Source organism: Psammomys obesus, unplaced genomic scaffold (genome assembly GCF_907164565.1).
Source record: "Psammomys obesus unplaced genomic scaffold, mPsaObe1.curated_primary_1811, whole genome shotgun sequence".
NCBI lineage: Eukaryota > Metazoa > Chordata > Mammalia > Rodentia > Muridae > Psammomys > Psammomys obesus.
In genome coordinates, this window is record NW_026596463.1 from 1,896,820 (window position 1) to 1,912,073 (window position 15,254).

At 47.4% G+C, this 15,254-nt stretch overlaps 1 protein-coding gene across 1 annotated transcript in view; it reads right to left on the reverse strand.

Annotated features, from left to right (window-relative positions):
• The window catches only part of F2rl1 (F2R like trypsin receptor 1), a 12,776-nt gene extending 2,604 nt beyond the window's left edge, over positions 1-10,172 (reverse strand). The window contains exon 1 of the mRNA XM_055598418.1: positions 9,951-10,172. Coding sequence (XP_055454393.1) covers positions 9,951-10,032 — 82 coding nt within the window. The 5' untranslated portion in view covers positions 10,033-10,172. The remainder of the gene's footprint in view (positions 1-9,950) is intronic.
• Positions 10,173-15,254: the final 5,082 nt, after the last annotated feature.

Here is a 15,254-nt window from a genome sequence, read left to right on the forward strand (position 1 = left end):
ATAGATAGATAGATAGATAGATAGATAGATAGATAGATAGATAGATAATCAGTCTAGAATTGTGTGGTAACTCTTCCAGAGTTTCCAGTGAGGCAGTGATGCCTTACCATCAGCTGCCTCTGTTCTCATTTTCTAGTGTCCATCTATCCTACTCTGGCTATAGGCCAAGATCCAGCCTGGCTGTCAGCCATGCCCTGTCCCAGAGCCCAGCCTAGGGAGAATCCAGGACCAGGGGCCATCTCCTTGTCCACCCACAAGAAACACGATACTCTAATGGGTAAGTACTTCCCACCTCTATGCTGGCTTCATAAACACCTCCCACAGAGCTCGGTTGGCAGCCCAGCCTTTCGGCATCAAGGCTTTCAGTATCACGGTACTGATGACACACGGTGCTCTGACCTTCAAGCGTGTAAGAGCAAGCTTTACTCTAAGGTGCTTCCCCCATGCTATGACTTAAATATTGGAAACCACAAATAAACTTGGGTGTGGTAGAACATGCAGTCTCAGCTATTTGGAAAGTGAATGACCATTTTGCTAAAGAGAATGGATTGTTTCAGCTTAAGGAATTTGTGACATAGTGAGATTCCATCAAAAGCAAAGTGAAGCAGACCAAAACCCATCACCCAGTGACTGGCATGCCTAGTCTTCATCCTGCCCCAACCTGTGCACACTCATGGGTATGAAGGAGGAAGCGAGGGCACTAAAGAATTTAACTTTAACAATGAGCCGGAGGCCTCTACCCCGTAGAAACACCTGTAAAATGTTCGTGAACCAAGGAAGTCAGTACACCTGCCCTGACTTTCCCTAGTTCTCTGCGTGCCCAGCCATCAGCGGACCTGCTTCCAGCTCCAGACTCAGGCTTCTGAAGGTTTCTCCAGGCAGGACCATCAGTTAAGAGGAGAGGTGGGGGCGGGAGGAGTGCTGGGGCCTACAGAGATCAGAGGTTCATTTCCCACTCACTGCAGAAAAATGAAGGTGCCCTCCTACCCAAAAGAAGGAAGCTCGTGTCCTAATCCCGGGAGTCAAGGATCTTTGCAGCCTTAATAAACAGTTGTCTGACCATCATCCTAGTAATATTATCCAGTCAGCCCCTCCATCCACTGACAATGGTCTTTGAAGAAGACAAAGCGAAGTTCAGGAGAGAAAAGGAGAGACCACCAGAGAAAGCAAGGTCACATGGAAGCAAGGACTGGCATAACATGATGGAACAAGCCCGAGGGACACCAAAAACGACGGCGCAGATCCTCTCTTCCCCACCATTTTCATTGTAGACCTCTCCAGTTCAGAACCATGAGCGTGAGTACCTGTTGTTTTGTAGTACTGCTCATCATGGCGGCCTTAGGAAAGCACTTAACACAGACATGTTTCCTGTGCTTCAATTTCTTCTATAACTTCCCAAAAAGAGCACTTTTTAAAGTTAAAGCAACGCTGGCTGTAGTGGGGGTCCAGAGCCAACGACATCCACAGCCATGAGTCCTTTACTCGTTTTACATTGGACTGGAGCTGTGATGCCAAAGGCCGCACGTAGAACCACACAGAGTTACGGGAACCAGCTGCCATCGTACAGACTGCACCGGCTCTCTGTGGGTCGGACGTTGCTGTCAGCACTGTGGGCATGACACCTGCATGACCTTCACAACAGACCTGATAAGACAGGTAGTGCTGCTGAGTCCTCATTTTATAGACAGAGAAACTGAGGCACAAATCAGCACCTGAGTAAATTAAACAGTTGTTATGTGGGAATATTAGGCTTTAGCCTTAGTTAGTTCATTACTAGAATGCATGGTTTTGCTCCCTCTCACTGTGCCCCACCAACCCTAACTGATACTATATGTATCAGCAATACAGACAGCGATCAGCCCAATCTGCGTGGACTCCACACACACACGTTTTCTCAAACAGAGTATCTAAAAATTTTAATTTACCATGTTAAAAGTTGCCTTCTTTAAAATTAACTCCCCCTTCAATAATTTGCATATTCACCTATATTAACACCAACATGTTCTGAAAGCCACTTAGAGCCATGAAAGAACCTTGTAAGTCCTCCACAGCTGCCGAGAGGGTGGCGTAGCACAGCTGACCCTGGGAGTGGTGGACCAGTCCACTCATCCCCTCACCCACAAAGGCACCCAGGCCGGAAATAGCCCAACAGGTGTATTGGTTGTTTTTCTGTTGCTATGATAAGACACTATGACCAAGGCAATTTCCAGAAGGAAAAGTGTATTTGGGTCTACAGTTTCAGAGGGATAGGAGTGCAATATGGTAGGAGCCACGGCCGCAAGCTGCAAGGATGGCCGCGGAACGGGAAGGTCAGAGCTCACGTGTTCAGACACAAGCAGGAAGCAGAGAGGGAAAACTGAAGAGGTGGAGACTTTTAATCTCAAAGCCTGCCCCAAGAGACACGCTTCCCCAGCAGCTCCATACCTCCTCCTCCTCAAGCAGCTCCACTGACTGGGGGATGGGCATTCAAATATCTGAGCCTATGGGGGACGTTCTCATTCAAAGCACCACAGTGATTCAAGGACCTGGAACTTCTGTGAGCAGTGGCTGAGATTTTAGAGTTCTCGCAAGGAAAAGCAATTTTCTTCTGTTTCCAGAGAAAGTTACATAATGTTCTCTACAAAGGAAGGACTCTAGGCCTATATATTACCTGTTTATAGCTACCAGGGTCACAACAAGAGATGATTTGACACTGAAGAAACCCTGCTGGAATGGACTCTGACCTCATCGTAATCAGAGTACACATGGGCAGATCAACAATGAGATAAAAAAAAAAAAAAAGAGCAGCTAGGGGCAGCAAGATGTCTTGGTGAATAAGGGCACTTAGTACCAGGCCGGCCAACCTGACTCCCAACCTCAGAAAGCACATGGTTGAGAGAAATAAGTCTCACCAGTTGCCTGCTGATCTCCCAATCTCCCATATTCTCCCATATACAGTATGCATGCAAGTGCACGTGCGCGCACACACACACACACACACACACACACACACACACACACACAGTGAACATACATATTCCTCACAGTTGTAGTGGTCAGCAATCAGTGATGGAAGTCCCAACAGGGTTAGGTTCTGGTGAGGGCCCTCTTCCAGGCTGCAGACTGCCAGCTCGGCTGCACCCTCACCAGCCTGAGTTTCCCTGCTGCTAGTATTCACTGCTCTTACCTAAGAAAGAAGTGTTTACTGTGGCTCACAGCAGGAATGTGATCAGGCAGTCACACCTTATCTACAGGAGAAGACATGGCCAACGGCGCTCAGCTGGCTTTCTGTTCTGTTCAGCCCGGGACTCCAGCCTATGGAATGAATTGTGCTGTCCACATTCACCACGGGTATTCTCTCCTCTGTTCTGGCTAGGCTAGGCGCACGCCTTTGATTCTAGCTCCTGGGAGACACAGGGAGTCATCAGACACAGGGAGTCTCTGAGTTTGAGGCCAGCCTGGTGTCCAGGACAGCCAGGGCTACACAATGAAACCCTGTCTCAAAACAAAGCAAGACAAAAGCAAACAAAACTGTTCTGAAAACAGCAGATGCACCCAGAGGTGTGTTTCCGTGATGATTCTAATCCAGTCAAGGTGACAATGAAGATCAATCGGGACAATACCCAAGAAAAAGGAAGACGTGTCCCCACAAAGACTTGCACATGGACACTCAAAGCAACATTATTCATAACAACCCTAAATGGAAACAGCCTGAATGCCCGTCGACAGAAGGACAGACAGACAAACGAGGACTGTCCACACAATGCATGGTATTTAGCAATGAACAGGCACATGAAGTGCTGAAGCCAGACACAGCAACGCATGTCTGTTGTCTCGCCATTTGGCAAGCTGAGGTGTGGGAACTGCTTGAGCCTAGGAATTTGATAGCATCCTGAAGCAGCAGAGCTAGAGCTTATCTCAAAAAACCAAACAGGCTGGGGCTGGTGCCGTGCATGCCTGAAGCACTCTAACAGAAGCCCTGAGTCTGAGCACCGGCACTCCGTAAACCTCGGTGGGGCTGGAGAGATGGCAGAGGTTATGAGTGCTTCTGCTGGCTGCCCTTTCAGAGGTCCTGAGTTCAATTCCCAGCAACCACATGGTGGCTCATAATCACCTGTGAGATCTGGTGCCTTCCTCTGGCATGCAGACAGAATACTGTTTATACAATAAATCTTTAAAAAAAAAAAAAAAAAAGCTGGGTATGGCGAGTGCCCACTAATCAGAGCACTCCACAAGTCACCCTTCACTGTCAGTGTTCAGTGTCACGTGGCTAATTTGAGTATGAGTTCAAGGCCATCATGAGCCACATAAAGCGACCAAAATGCTGGGCATGATGGGGGGCAAATGTCCATAATCTGTGTTAAAAAAAAAAGGAAGGAAGGACATGGGATGTTGATGCATACTATAACACAGGTGAGCCTTGAAAAACAATACATTCAATAAAAGAAGCCAGTCACAGCGGCCCACACATTGTGTGAATCCATACATATACAAATCTAGACTAGGCAAGACAATCAGTGGTCAGGGCCGGGTGCGGGAAGACTGCCATGCAATGGCAAAGGGTAATCAAATGTGCTGAAACTGACCACAGGGAAGCTCCCAGTTCTCTAAGTATGCCAAAGGCCACTGAACTCTTTTTAAATGGGCTAATGTGTATTAGGAAAAGTGTTTTTAGAAACCCTAAAAAAGCTATTAATAGTAACACAGAGACGGACTTGGAAGTGCTAAGGGTAGAGATGAAATGTATCTAACCAAGGATTAATAATCACTGGCATTGTGGTAGGTACCTGTAGAGGAATTTTAATTCATAGCATGGCTGTTTTGGCAAGAGATCACATCCAAAGACCTTCTAGGTCTGTGTGATCTGCCTGGAATATAAGCATGCCTTTAATCCAGGAGACAGAGGCAAGCAGATCTGAAGTCAAGGCCAGCCTGATATAGAGCAAGTTTCAGGTAAAGAAAAGCTTAGGTCCTGGCATGGTGGTACAAACATTTGATCCTAAACAATGAAGGTAAAGTTAGTTTGTAGAAAGAAGCACCTGTGTTTGAAAGTGATATTTAATTGAGTGGCAGAAATTGTGGCAAATCAGAGAAAGAGTTGACAGAACAGGATACAACTAACTCTCATAAGAAGAAAGAGGAAAAGGAAGCTACTTAAGAAGCAAGCAACACAGAGAATGAGAAAGAGAGAAGGCAGTTTTACTGGGAGATCTTTATTGAGAGCCATTGAATAAGAGAAAAAAACTAGACACAAGTGAAGACAGAGTGAGCCAGAGAATAAGGACCCAGAAGATTAGAACAGATTGCTGGAGTTAGTTTGAGGCCAAAGAAGAGCAACTCAGAGGCTGAGAGAAAAGCCAGATTAATAAGTCAGCTGGGAGAGAAGTTTGAGCCAGAATAGCTGAGTTGAACCATCCAGTTATGAGCTCAGTAAGAACAAGAAAGTGTGAGCTTATTAAGCAATAAGTCTCAGAGGCTGAAAACTTTCTAGGTCTAGGTTGGATTGTATGGAGACTAGAAGCTTCCAGGACTAAGCCTAGGTTAGCAGACAGAGGCAGTGAGCCTCTGGGGTGACACATGAAACAGGTGAATAAAAGTTCCTTTTACAGGTACCAAAAACCACATTAAATAAGAATGCTAAAGAGAGAGAGAAAAACAAGGAACAACATTAACAGAAGAAATATGGCTTATGTTAAAAGTAAGTACAACTTTAAAGAAAACATAGAAGAGACAGAAAAAGGAGGAGGAGAAGGCATCACCCTTAGATTACCCCCAAAACCCAACCTAGGAGGACCACCCTAAGGGCTGGGGATGAGCCACAGTGGTGAAGTGTTTCCCAGCATGCACAAGGCTTGATTTCCAGGCTGCCCCCAGCCCACACCACACACACACAATAGAAGTGGGAGTCTCTCCTTTAAACATGGCACTTGAGAGTTTGAGGCAGATCATGAGGAGTTCTGTATTAAACCAAAACCAAAACAAACAGACAAAAAAATCAAAAACGGTAACCGCAGCTCACATTAAACTATTCTGCAACACTGTTGAAAGGTCCCTGATGCTCGGGCGCTGTCCGTTCCATCTTGTATACTAGACTGCTGGTACCCCAGAGTCTAGCTGTAAAGCAGGCACTGTATTTCAGGAGTGAGCAGAGACTGTGGGTGATGATGAAGTACGGGCACATACATAGCACCTGGCTCTGAGGGCATCTTACATCTAGGGCTACAATACACAGTTCCTACCAAGCATACAAAAACATATATCCACCAGCGCTCAAGGCAACACCCAGCCCCCGTGACTGCCAAACAGGAAACAGGCCTGTCTATCAGCCTTGTTCCTAACTCATGATATCCCTAGCCCTAAGAGTAGACACTCACCTCCCTACAGAAAACATACTGTCAACTGAAAACAAGAAACCAATAAAACAATATGCTCCCGTCTGCACAGTAAGATTCTAATGTACATCTACTTTAAAAATCTTAAATCTAGGATACTCTCACCAAGCTATAAAAAATGTCTGTCTCCTTGAAGTAGAATGGTTGTGGAAAGCAAACCTTCTGTCTTAGGTTTTCAGCCACACAGAGTGTAAGCTGATACAATCCTTTTGAATGTAATTTGACAAATGCATCAGAAGTTAAAATGTATTTGTCTTATGACCTGTGATTTACCTGCAGGACTGTCTCACTGCTGTGGAGCACATGTGCGGACGCAGTGTTGACCATGGAGCGACAAAAAGGATCATCTGGTATCAAAGGGACTGGTTCTGTAGCTTATAAGAGCTGTAACTCCCCTATGAAAATATGGACAGAGGCGTGTCTTCTGACTGTAAATAGACTTATCCAAACACAAATGATCTCATATGACAGTTGCTGCAGGATGGTCCCTCTGTTGTGTAAAGGACTTCAGTTGGTACTGGACTTGGGGCCAGGGTTTTGGTCCCTTCCTGAGCCCCTCCCCACCCCACAGTTCTTTCACCACCAATTCCTGAGAGCACAGGCTGAAAAAGAAAAGGTTTCATTGCAGAGTGTCCCTCCCTAGCTATACACTTTTAGCAAACTTTGTAAACTCTTTTTTTCCCCCTAGGATATTTTCCTCAACATTTGTCCATATAATAAAACCATAAGAAAGTCAAATCCAAATGGCATGAGGCATGAGCGATCAAGGTTAATTAGTAACAAAAGGAAAGCAAAGGGGACCAAGCACCAATCTAAGTCCCACCTCCACGTTCATTACATGGTTCTTTTATACTACAAGACTTTGGAAATGTCCTGTGTTCACAAAACACCGCTTTAAAATGATGAAGTAGGCCCGACGGTGCTTGTCTATAATCATAGCGATTCAGGATGAGGAGGTAAAATCCAAGGTTCAAGGCCTGCCTGAGTTATCTAGTACATTCAAGGAAACTCTGCCTATTGCCTCAAAATGAGATGTAAAATTAGGACTGAGCCTCTAGCTCAGTGGCAGAGTGCTTGGCTAATACACAGGAGGCCCTAGGTTTAGTACCTAATATATAAGGTGTGTGAGTGTGTGTGTATATACACACACCCATATTTTAAAGCAGTTAAAATGTGTTACTGAGCTTTTCATAATAAAATCCCATTCTCATACACAGCTTTCTATATTTGGGAATGTGTATTTTACGTATTTCTCGTATGCAAAAGCACGGGAAAGATATAAATCAAAAAATGTTAGTACTGGTTATTTTCAGTACCAATGGTTAGGATGAGTTCGTTAAATTTCTCCTCTTTCTGTTTTCCCTTTACAGTGACCACATATTACTTCTATAATTAAAAACAATGCTGTAGAGCGCTGGAGAGCTGGCTCAGCAGTTAAGAGCGCTGGCTGTTCTTCTAGAGGTCCAGCACCACATGGCAGCTCACAACTGTCTGTGACTCCAGTTCCAAGGGATCCTACACCCTCGCACAGACTTGACTGCAAGCAGAAACAACAATGCACATAATTTTTTAAATTAAATTTTAAAAAATGTTGTCTGGGCATGGTGGTTCATTTCTGTAATCCCATCACTCAGGGGACAGAGACAGGAGAACTGTTGCAAGTTCAAGGCCAGTGTGGTCAACATAGAGAATTCCGGGTCAACTAGGGATATGCAGTGAGACTATTTCAAAGAAAAGAAGGAGTATCACACCCCCCCCCCAACAAAAAAAGGAAGGAAGGGAGGAAAGAAAGGAAAGGAAAGGATAGAGCTGTTCTCGGGATAGACTGTGTCCCGGGAATGTCTCAGGCACGAGTCACTAGGAAAATAGCAACGGTCCAGCACTGGCCTATCCCTGAGTTAGATACCCAGCAAGATGAGAAATCAAAACGCAAAGAAATGTGTGGATGGGGGGGGGGGGGAGGCGGAGGCGGAGATAGTAGTGGTTGTGAGGGAGAGCTAACTGAAATGCCACATTCACAATTCAGTGCCACGCCCCTCCCCAGCCCCCACCCCACCCCCGCCTGCAAAAATGAGTTATCTTAGGTTGGGATCCTTTCCGGGAAGCAATCTTTCGGAGGAGGAGAAAACCAAGCCCAATCTGCTTTTCAGCAAGGAGCACACAGAAAGACCAGGCCACAACGGTAAGCAAAGACGTCCTTTGACACGCAGGAAACACGCTTTCAAGTGTCCCGCATCCTAACCAAACTAACTGAATTTCAGTTGGGGGAGAAACTCGCAGTATCTAAAGTCTCTGTTCCTAGACTGACTCTTTAGGAAAGTTACCGGCTGTGGCGATTAAGTATGCAGAGAGAAAAACCAAGGTGAGACTAAGTAGCTCGGGTTAACAAGTAACCTCATTTTTTTTTAATTGCTAAATCAAGTTCACAGTATACGGAAGGAAACTCTCCCTCCCAACGTCCTCACTCTATAAACAGAAGGAGCGAAATAATCAGGGTATTCTTCCTATACTGTGTGAATCATAGAGGTAATCACTTCTGACCTTTTTTTTTTTTTACGTTTGCACACACCTTTGTCCCTGAACTTCTTTAAATCACAGGCAAACGAAGAGGGTATAAACGCTCTTCTACTTCTTCAAGAGAAAGTTATAGTGAGAAGTGGCCTTTGAGACACCAACAAGTTTAGCCGGGCAACGCAAGCGCCAGGCCTTGTTTTGCATCACAGCGGCGTTATCGCGGGCAGAAAACACCCCCAGGCCGCCCTCCAGCCTGCAAGGGCCTGCCTGGCTTCCAGAAGCACCGGTTCGAGCTCACCTGAAGCAGCAGCACCGCCCAAACCCGTGGCCCTGCACAGGCTGCCGCCGAAGCACCGCCCGGAACCGCTCTCTTGCAGTTCTGTTCCTCGGGCTTGGCAGCCTCGGCGCCGGGCTTGGGTGGCTGCCAGGGTGCGCCCCGGGCGGCGCGAAGGTCTCGGAATCCGTAGACCTGACCGTCACCTGATCGAATCTGAGGATCCCGAAAGACCCCCTTCTACCACCCCGTAATACCCAAACAGCCCGAGTTCCAGCCAGGAACTGCGACTCCTAGGGAAGCCGAAAAAGGCCTCAGTGAGTGGGTGGGAGCGCAAAACTCAAGCGGGGAACTCCCCAGGGCTCAGGCTCCACTCGCCCCACCCGGCCATCAACTCGCTATAATCCATCCAGGGGTCCGGCAGGACCAGGCCGGAGATGGTTCTCAGGGCCCGCGAAAAGCTCTTCATGACTCGGTGTTTGCAAAGAAGCGACCCGAGGGAGGAAAGGCTGAGTCCTCCGCGCACCCGCAAAGCGCGGGCGCTCCTTCCTCGCCTCTCCGAACCACGCCGCCTAACAGAAATTGGCGTACCAGACCGGGATTGTCTCTAGCACGTCTTTAGGGCACTTCCCGGGTGTCCCAGCCGACTGGCCCCGGTCTTCAGAGACCCTCAACAAAGCCACCCAGACTGAGAGTCTAGGGATGCGCGGAGAGTGCGCACCTGCCCCGCTTCCCCCACCAGCCCCGCGCGTCCCTCCGCCGCTCCAGCCCTCCCTGTGCAAGGTTTTCACCTTGGTAGGTCCGGTTGCAAGAGACCGAGGCCGCCAAAAGGATGACGCCTCCCAGCAGCCACGCCAGGCTGAGACTTCGCATCCCCGGACGTGGGGCGGGCGGAGAATCCGCCACCAGCAGTTCGAAACTCCGAGTCCCGCTCGGAGCACCGGGTCCCCTACCCGTAACCGGAGCCTCACTGAGCTTGCCTAGGGCGGGACCCGTTTCAGTGAAACCCGAGTCCCGGGACGCACCTGCGGAAGGCCACGCCCCAAGGAGGCCACGCCTCGGTCACGCCCCTTCGAGCGTTTTACGCAGGTCCCACCAGGGCCACCTGCCAGCCCGTAGCTCCGGTGTGCTGGCCAGAGTCCACTAGGCTGCTGCTGTCGCCTGCGGGCGTGGCTGGACCAGTGAGGTGGCTACATTGGAATGCAAATGACAGGAAGGTTGGGACCCAGGGTTCTTAGAGCCTGGGCGATGTCCAAAACCATCTTTAACCTTTAATTACTTCAGAGAACTAGTGAGGTCATCCTCTCTCACCTCTGTGAATGATAGAAGGTCTAACTAAGCTCCTTGCCTGTCTTCATTGGTGTGGAAGGCTCCGTGGTGGAATAATTGCAATGCAGGACCGTAGATGAAAGGGTTGTGTTTGTTTGTTTTGCTGATTGTTGTCTTGGGTCAGCCTTTTGAGAAAGCCTTCTTTCCCTCCTACCCACCTGACTTCAAACTTGTGATTCCCCTGCCTCAGCCTCCTAAGTGCTAGGGTGGCAGGCCTGTGCCACCGGCTCGCTGGTCAGTTTCTGGGGGAGCAGAGGCAAGGCAGACTGCTGTGAACACCATAAAAGCGGGTAGGAAAGCCTCGGCGTTCTGGGGTTAGGTCTTCAGCTCATCCATTGACTGCTGCCGCTGATCAAACCCGGACGTGTGAGCTGGAGTGTGGAATGTGTGTGCAACAAGTACTTGCTGACAGCATCGTGAGCGGGCCTAGTGCCTGCAGCACCCTATGTGTCCACTCCGTCTTCCCAACTGAGAGAACAGGAAATGGAGCGGAATGTTCGTTGCCTCCAGTCACACAGTTCACAAGCACAGCTTGAAAATGTCCTTCACATTCAGGCTCAAGTGTGTGATGCAATCTGCTCACAGTTTGTTGTTCTATACCTGATTTCTCCAGGGTCTCTTCTGTATTTTGGTCCCATAATCCGAAGAAACGTAGAAGCATTGATTTGGGTGTGTAGCTCGGTAGCACAGCATGTGCTTAGCATGTGCCAGGACCAGGGCTGATGCCCACCACAGTGGCACATGCAGGGACAGGAGAGGTATGAGACAAAGGTGCACAGGGCCTTCATCATATTTACTCTTAAAATAGTAGAACAAAGGCAAAGTCAAGCCCCAAACCTCAGTACTTCAGCACTCTAGAGACAGAGGCAGGAACATAAGGAGTTCAAGGCCAGCTGGGCTGGATAGTGAGACCCTATCTTAAAAAGAAATTTAAAAAAAAGAATAACTCAAAGTGTACTGTTGTTCATTCAAACTGCAGTTTAAACATCAGAGACTGTACTAAAAGGATTCAGAGGCAGAAGAGGATCTGATAAGCACAGATCCCGTGGCTCCAGCAGGAGGTTGATTTCAGCTCAGTGCAGAAAGGACCGTCTGCAGTCCTGGACGGCTCCTGAGATTACCACAGGGTTAGCCGAAAGACCAAAGTTAGTTTGTCCTGGGCTCGAGGACATTTACCTGACATGTGGCAGAGGGGATCCACTCCAGAGGGGATCGGACTGACTCCACATATCTTCTCAGGAGCCTTGAGTGAGGCGATCACTAATGACAGTTACTAATATCTGCACAGCCATGAAACATGTGATCACCACCACAGCCCTGTAAGTGTGTAGGACTGAGTTTCTATCTAATGAAAGAGCCGGGTCATCCTTCCTCAACATATGCAGTGGACGGTTAGGCTTCTGCCTCTTCCTTCTGCCCCCATAGAGGGCCTCACACAAACACAGAAAGAAAAAGAAGAAAAGTAGATGTTCCTGAGTAAGCCATGAAAATAGAATGTTTCCCTTCTAGATGGTGGAGATAAACAAGTAGAATATTCCTCCCAATACACACACAAATACATACTCAAAAGACGCACACACACACACATACACATGCACAAACACATACACACGCACAAACACGCCCACAGGAGTGTCCATAGAAAGTCCAGGGATGAGACAATTCTCTTCAGTGTATTGGAACATCTCCAAGGAGTCCTTCATCCTAGTCTCAAGGAAGTTCTTTTGGGAATGTAAATGGAACTTAGCTTCATTAGTGTAGGCCTTCGGGAGAGTCTGGCTTCTCTCTGTTTGTACCTCTGTGGCCTTAGATAAATTATTCACTCTATGTTTTGATTCCTCACTTTTGAAATGGGATTATCACTTTGTCTGTTTAAAGACACACCTAAGCATAAAAGAGTGGTTGTGATATGAAGTAGAACAAAAGTGTCTTTTTTTCCCCTTTCTCTCAGGAGTATCTGTCATACCCCTGTCCCACAGCTTTCAGGGTGTGGCTCCAGGGTCCACCCTTTAGAAAACTGACTTCTAAACGCAGTGGAGTCTATTCTAACCTAAACATCCCTTACATTAATCAACAGGGAAAGTGGCCAGGTGGTGCTAGCACATGCCTATAGTCCCAGCACGTGGGGGCAAGGCTGTCAAATTTCTGAGTTTGAGGCCAGCCTGGTCTACAGAGTGAGTTCCAGGACAGCCAGGGATACACAAAGTTTAGGGAAAGAGAACAGGAGTGGAGGTGGGGGAGAAGGGGTATAGTGAAGCCACAAGTCAGGATTTTAATGGCTTCTTTTTACATTTAGTGTGTGGTGTGTCGTGTGTGTGTGTGTGTGTGTGTGTGTGTGTGTGTGTGTACATGACATTGCATGATTCTGAAGTAGCCAACTCTGACTCTAGGGACTAACTGCAGCAGTGAGAGGCCTCCCTGGTGGTTTTTTTCCCTTCTCTGGAGGGTTAATTCACTGAGTCTGTGATAGAACATGGGAATTTACATCTTGCTCAGGAAAGCCCACGCATTGGGTTGCCAACTGTTGTCTCTGCATAGTCCTCAGGAATAGGTGACCATAGCTAACTCCTGATTGCGTAGGTGCCGTGGAGTGGGGCCTTGTATTTTTCCCTATAATTTGAAGAGGGCATTTAGACAGTTTGGGGAAAAGGCATGAAATGAAGCTGAATTCTGCATTTCTTTGTCAAACACATACTCTTTCTGGAGAGATGGAGTCCCTGAACTTTTGGGGCCTGGTGGGATATAGGTAGAGGAGAAGCTCTTCTCTTCACTCGCTCCTCTGTTGAGCACACACTCTGGACAAGGCGAGCAAGGACTTCCACAGTCACATCTCGGGCCCCCAACACGCAGCCTAAGGGTGGGAATGACACCGTTGACCTCCCCAGGCCCACACTGCCCTTGATTCCTCACTGCCGGTTCAAAGTTGGTTCTCTGCTGGTGGGACCACACTGCTGGCATCTAAAGTGACCTGGGTTAATCCTTGTATGTCTTTCCAAAATGTGTGTTCATTCATTTGTTGGTTCATCCACTCCTGTGGTTTTAAGAACCATCTATGCATTGGCAACACCAAATCTTTTTCTGTCCTAGGTTTTTCCACTGCAGACATGAAATAATTCATCTTGCTATTTCCTTTGGGTATGTACAGGCTTATCACATGTATTCTCACACTAGACAGCTGATATATTTCCCAGCACCTTTTCCTTGAACAATCTTCCCAGCACTTCAAATTATGCCTCATCCCTCTAGTTCTTCAGATAAAAAGAAGAATAAAAATCCTGCTTTGTCCCTGGGCACTTTGTGTTCCGTATCTGATCTATCAGCAATTTTATGTAAAATCGTAGCCAAAATATCATCCTCTCCCCAGTGGTGACTGCCTTCTGCTTCTGTTTCTACAACAGCCCATGACTGGAGTCCTTCCTTTCATCTACAAACTTTCACACCCACAGTCTCACCGAAGCACGACAGTTAGTGAAAGCCTGCTGAAACGTCCACCAAAGAATCCACTTCCTCCCTTGAAGAATTAAAGTGTTCCGCACTCTCCACATTGTAAAATACAAAATTTCATAGGTATACTCATGCCACTTCTTCCTGATTTGCACATACACAATGTCTGCCCTTGTCTTCTAGTATTTCTGTCCCACTCATTTGCAGGCCAAGTACAGCTCCTGTCTGTCTGCCTCCTGCCATTTGTCTGTACTCACTACCCGCCACTTAGAGGACCTTTCCCTCAGACACCTCTCTGGGTGTTGGCTTTCTTAGACTTCGGTCTTTCAAGCTGGAGGGGTGTTTAGCAGCTGAAGGTGCTTCTCTCACTTAATATGGCTTGGCTTGTACACAGTGGGGCTGAGAGGTCCAGACGTCAGCCAGAGGCTAAACTGATAATGGCATCACAATCCAAAGAAATAATCTCCTTTAGTAATTATTTCAGGCATTAGTGGCCAACTATTGTCTAGATTATGATCTTTGGGTTTTATTTTTTAAAGAATATATTCATTTAATTTAACGTGTGCGAGTGGTTTGTCCACAGGTATGTCTGAGCACCACCCGCTTGCCGGGGTGGTGGTGCTCTGAACGAACAAGTGTGCTCAGCTGCTGAGCCATGGCTCCAGACCCAGTTTTCTGCATTCCTAAGCTTAGATTTCTTTTTCCTGCCATGCAAACAAAGTGGAGTGTGTGTGTTTTAATTTATCTTACATTTATTCATTTAGTGTGTATACATGTATGTATTTGTATGTGCATTGGGTGATGGTGAATGTGCCATGGCATGCATTTAGAGGTCAAAGGAAAACTTTGGGGAATTGATTCTTTTCCTTCTACATGTGGCTGAGTCCCAGAGATAGAACTCAGGTGGTCAGGTTGGGATGCAAGTGTCTTTACCTGCAGAGCCCTCTCACTGACCCCCTGGAGAAAATACTTTTAAGGATAGCAGTTTGGGGGGACTTTCAAGCTTGGGCTGGGACGTTTGTCAGATGACAGGTGATAACAAAGCTTCAGTGGAAATCTCACCCTCCTGGGAAAGGATCATGCTGTGCAGAGAATAACTGGTGCTCACCTCACGCAGTCAGCTGGCAGCATCTGGAGCAATGATTATTTGTTGAGCAGGTGGTGGGTGAGGAGCAGAGGGTAGTCATTATGCCACCTGATGACCGGAAAGCCAGCAGGGGTGGATCTGCTGAGCTCAGCTGCTCATCTAGACAGTCCTTTTGGGAGGGCAGTAGGCGAGTTGGGCTTGGTTGCTGACTTGACTAGATTAGAACATGTCTAGG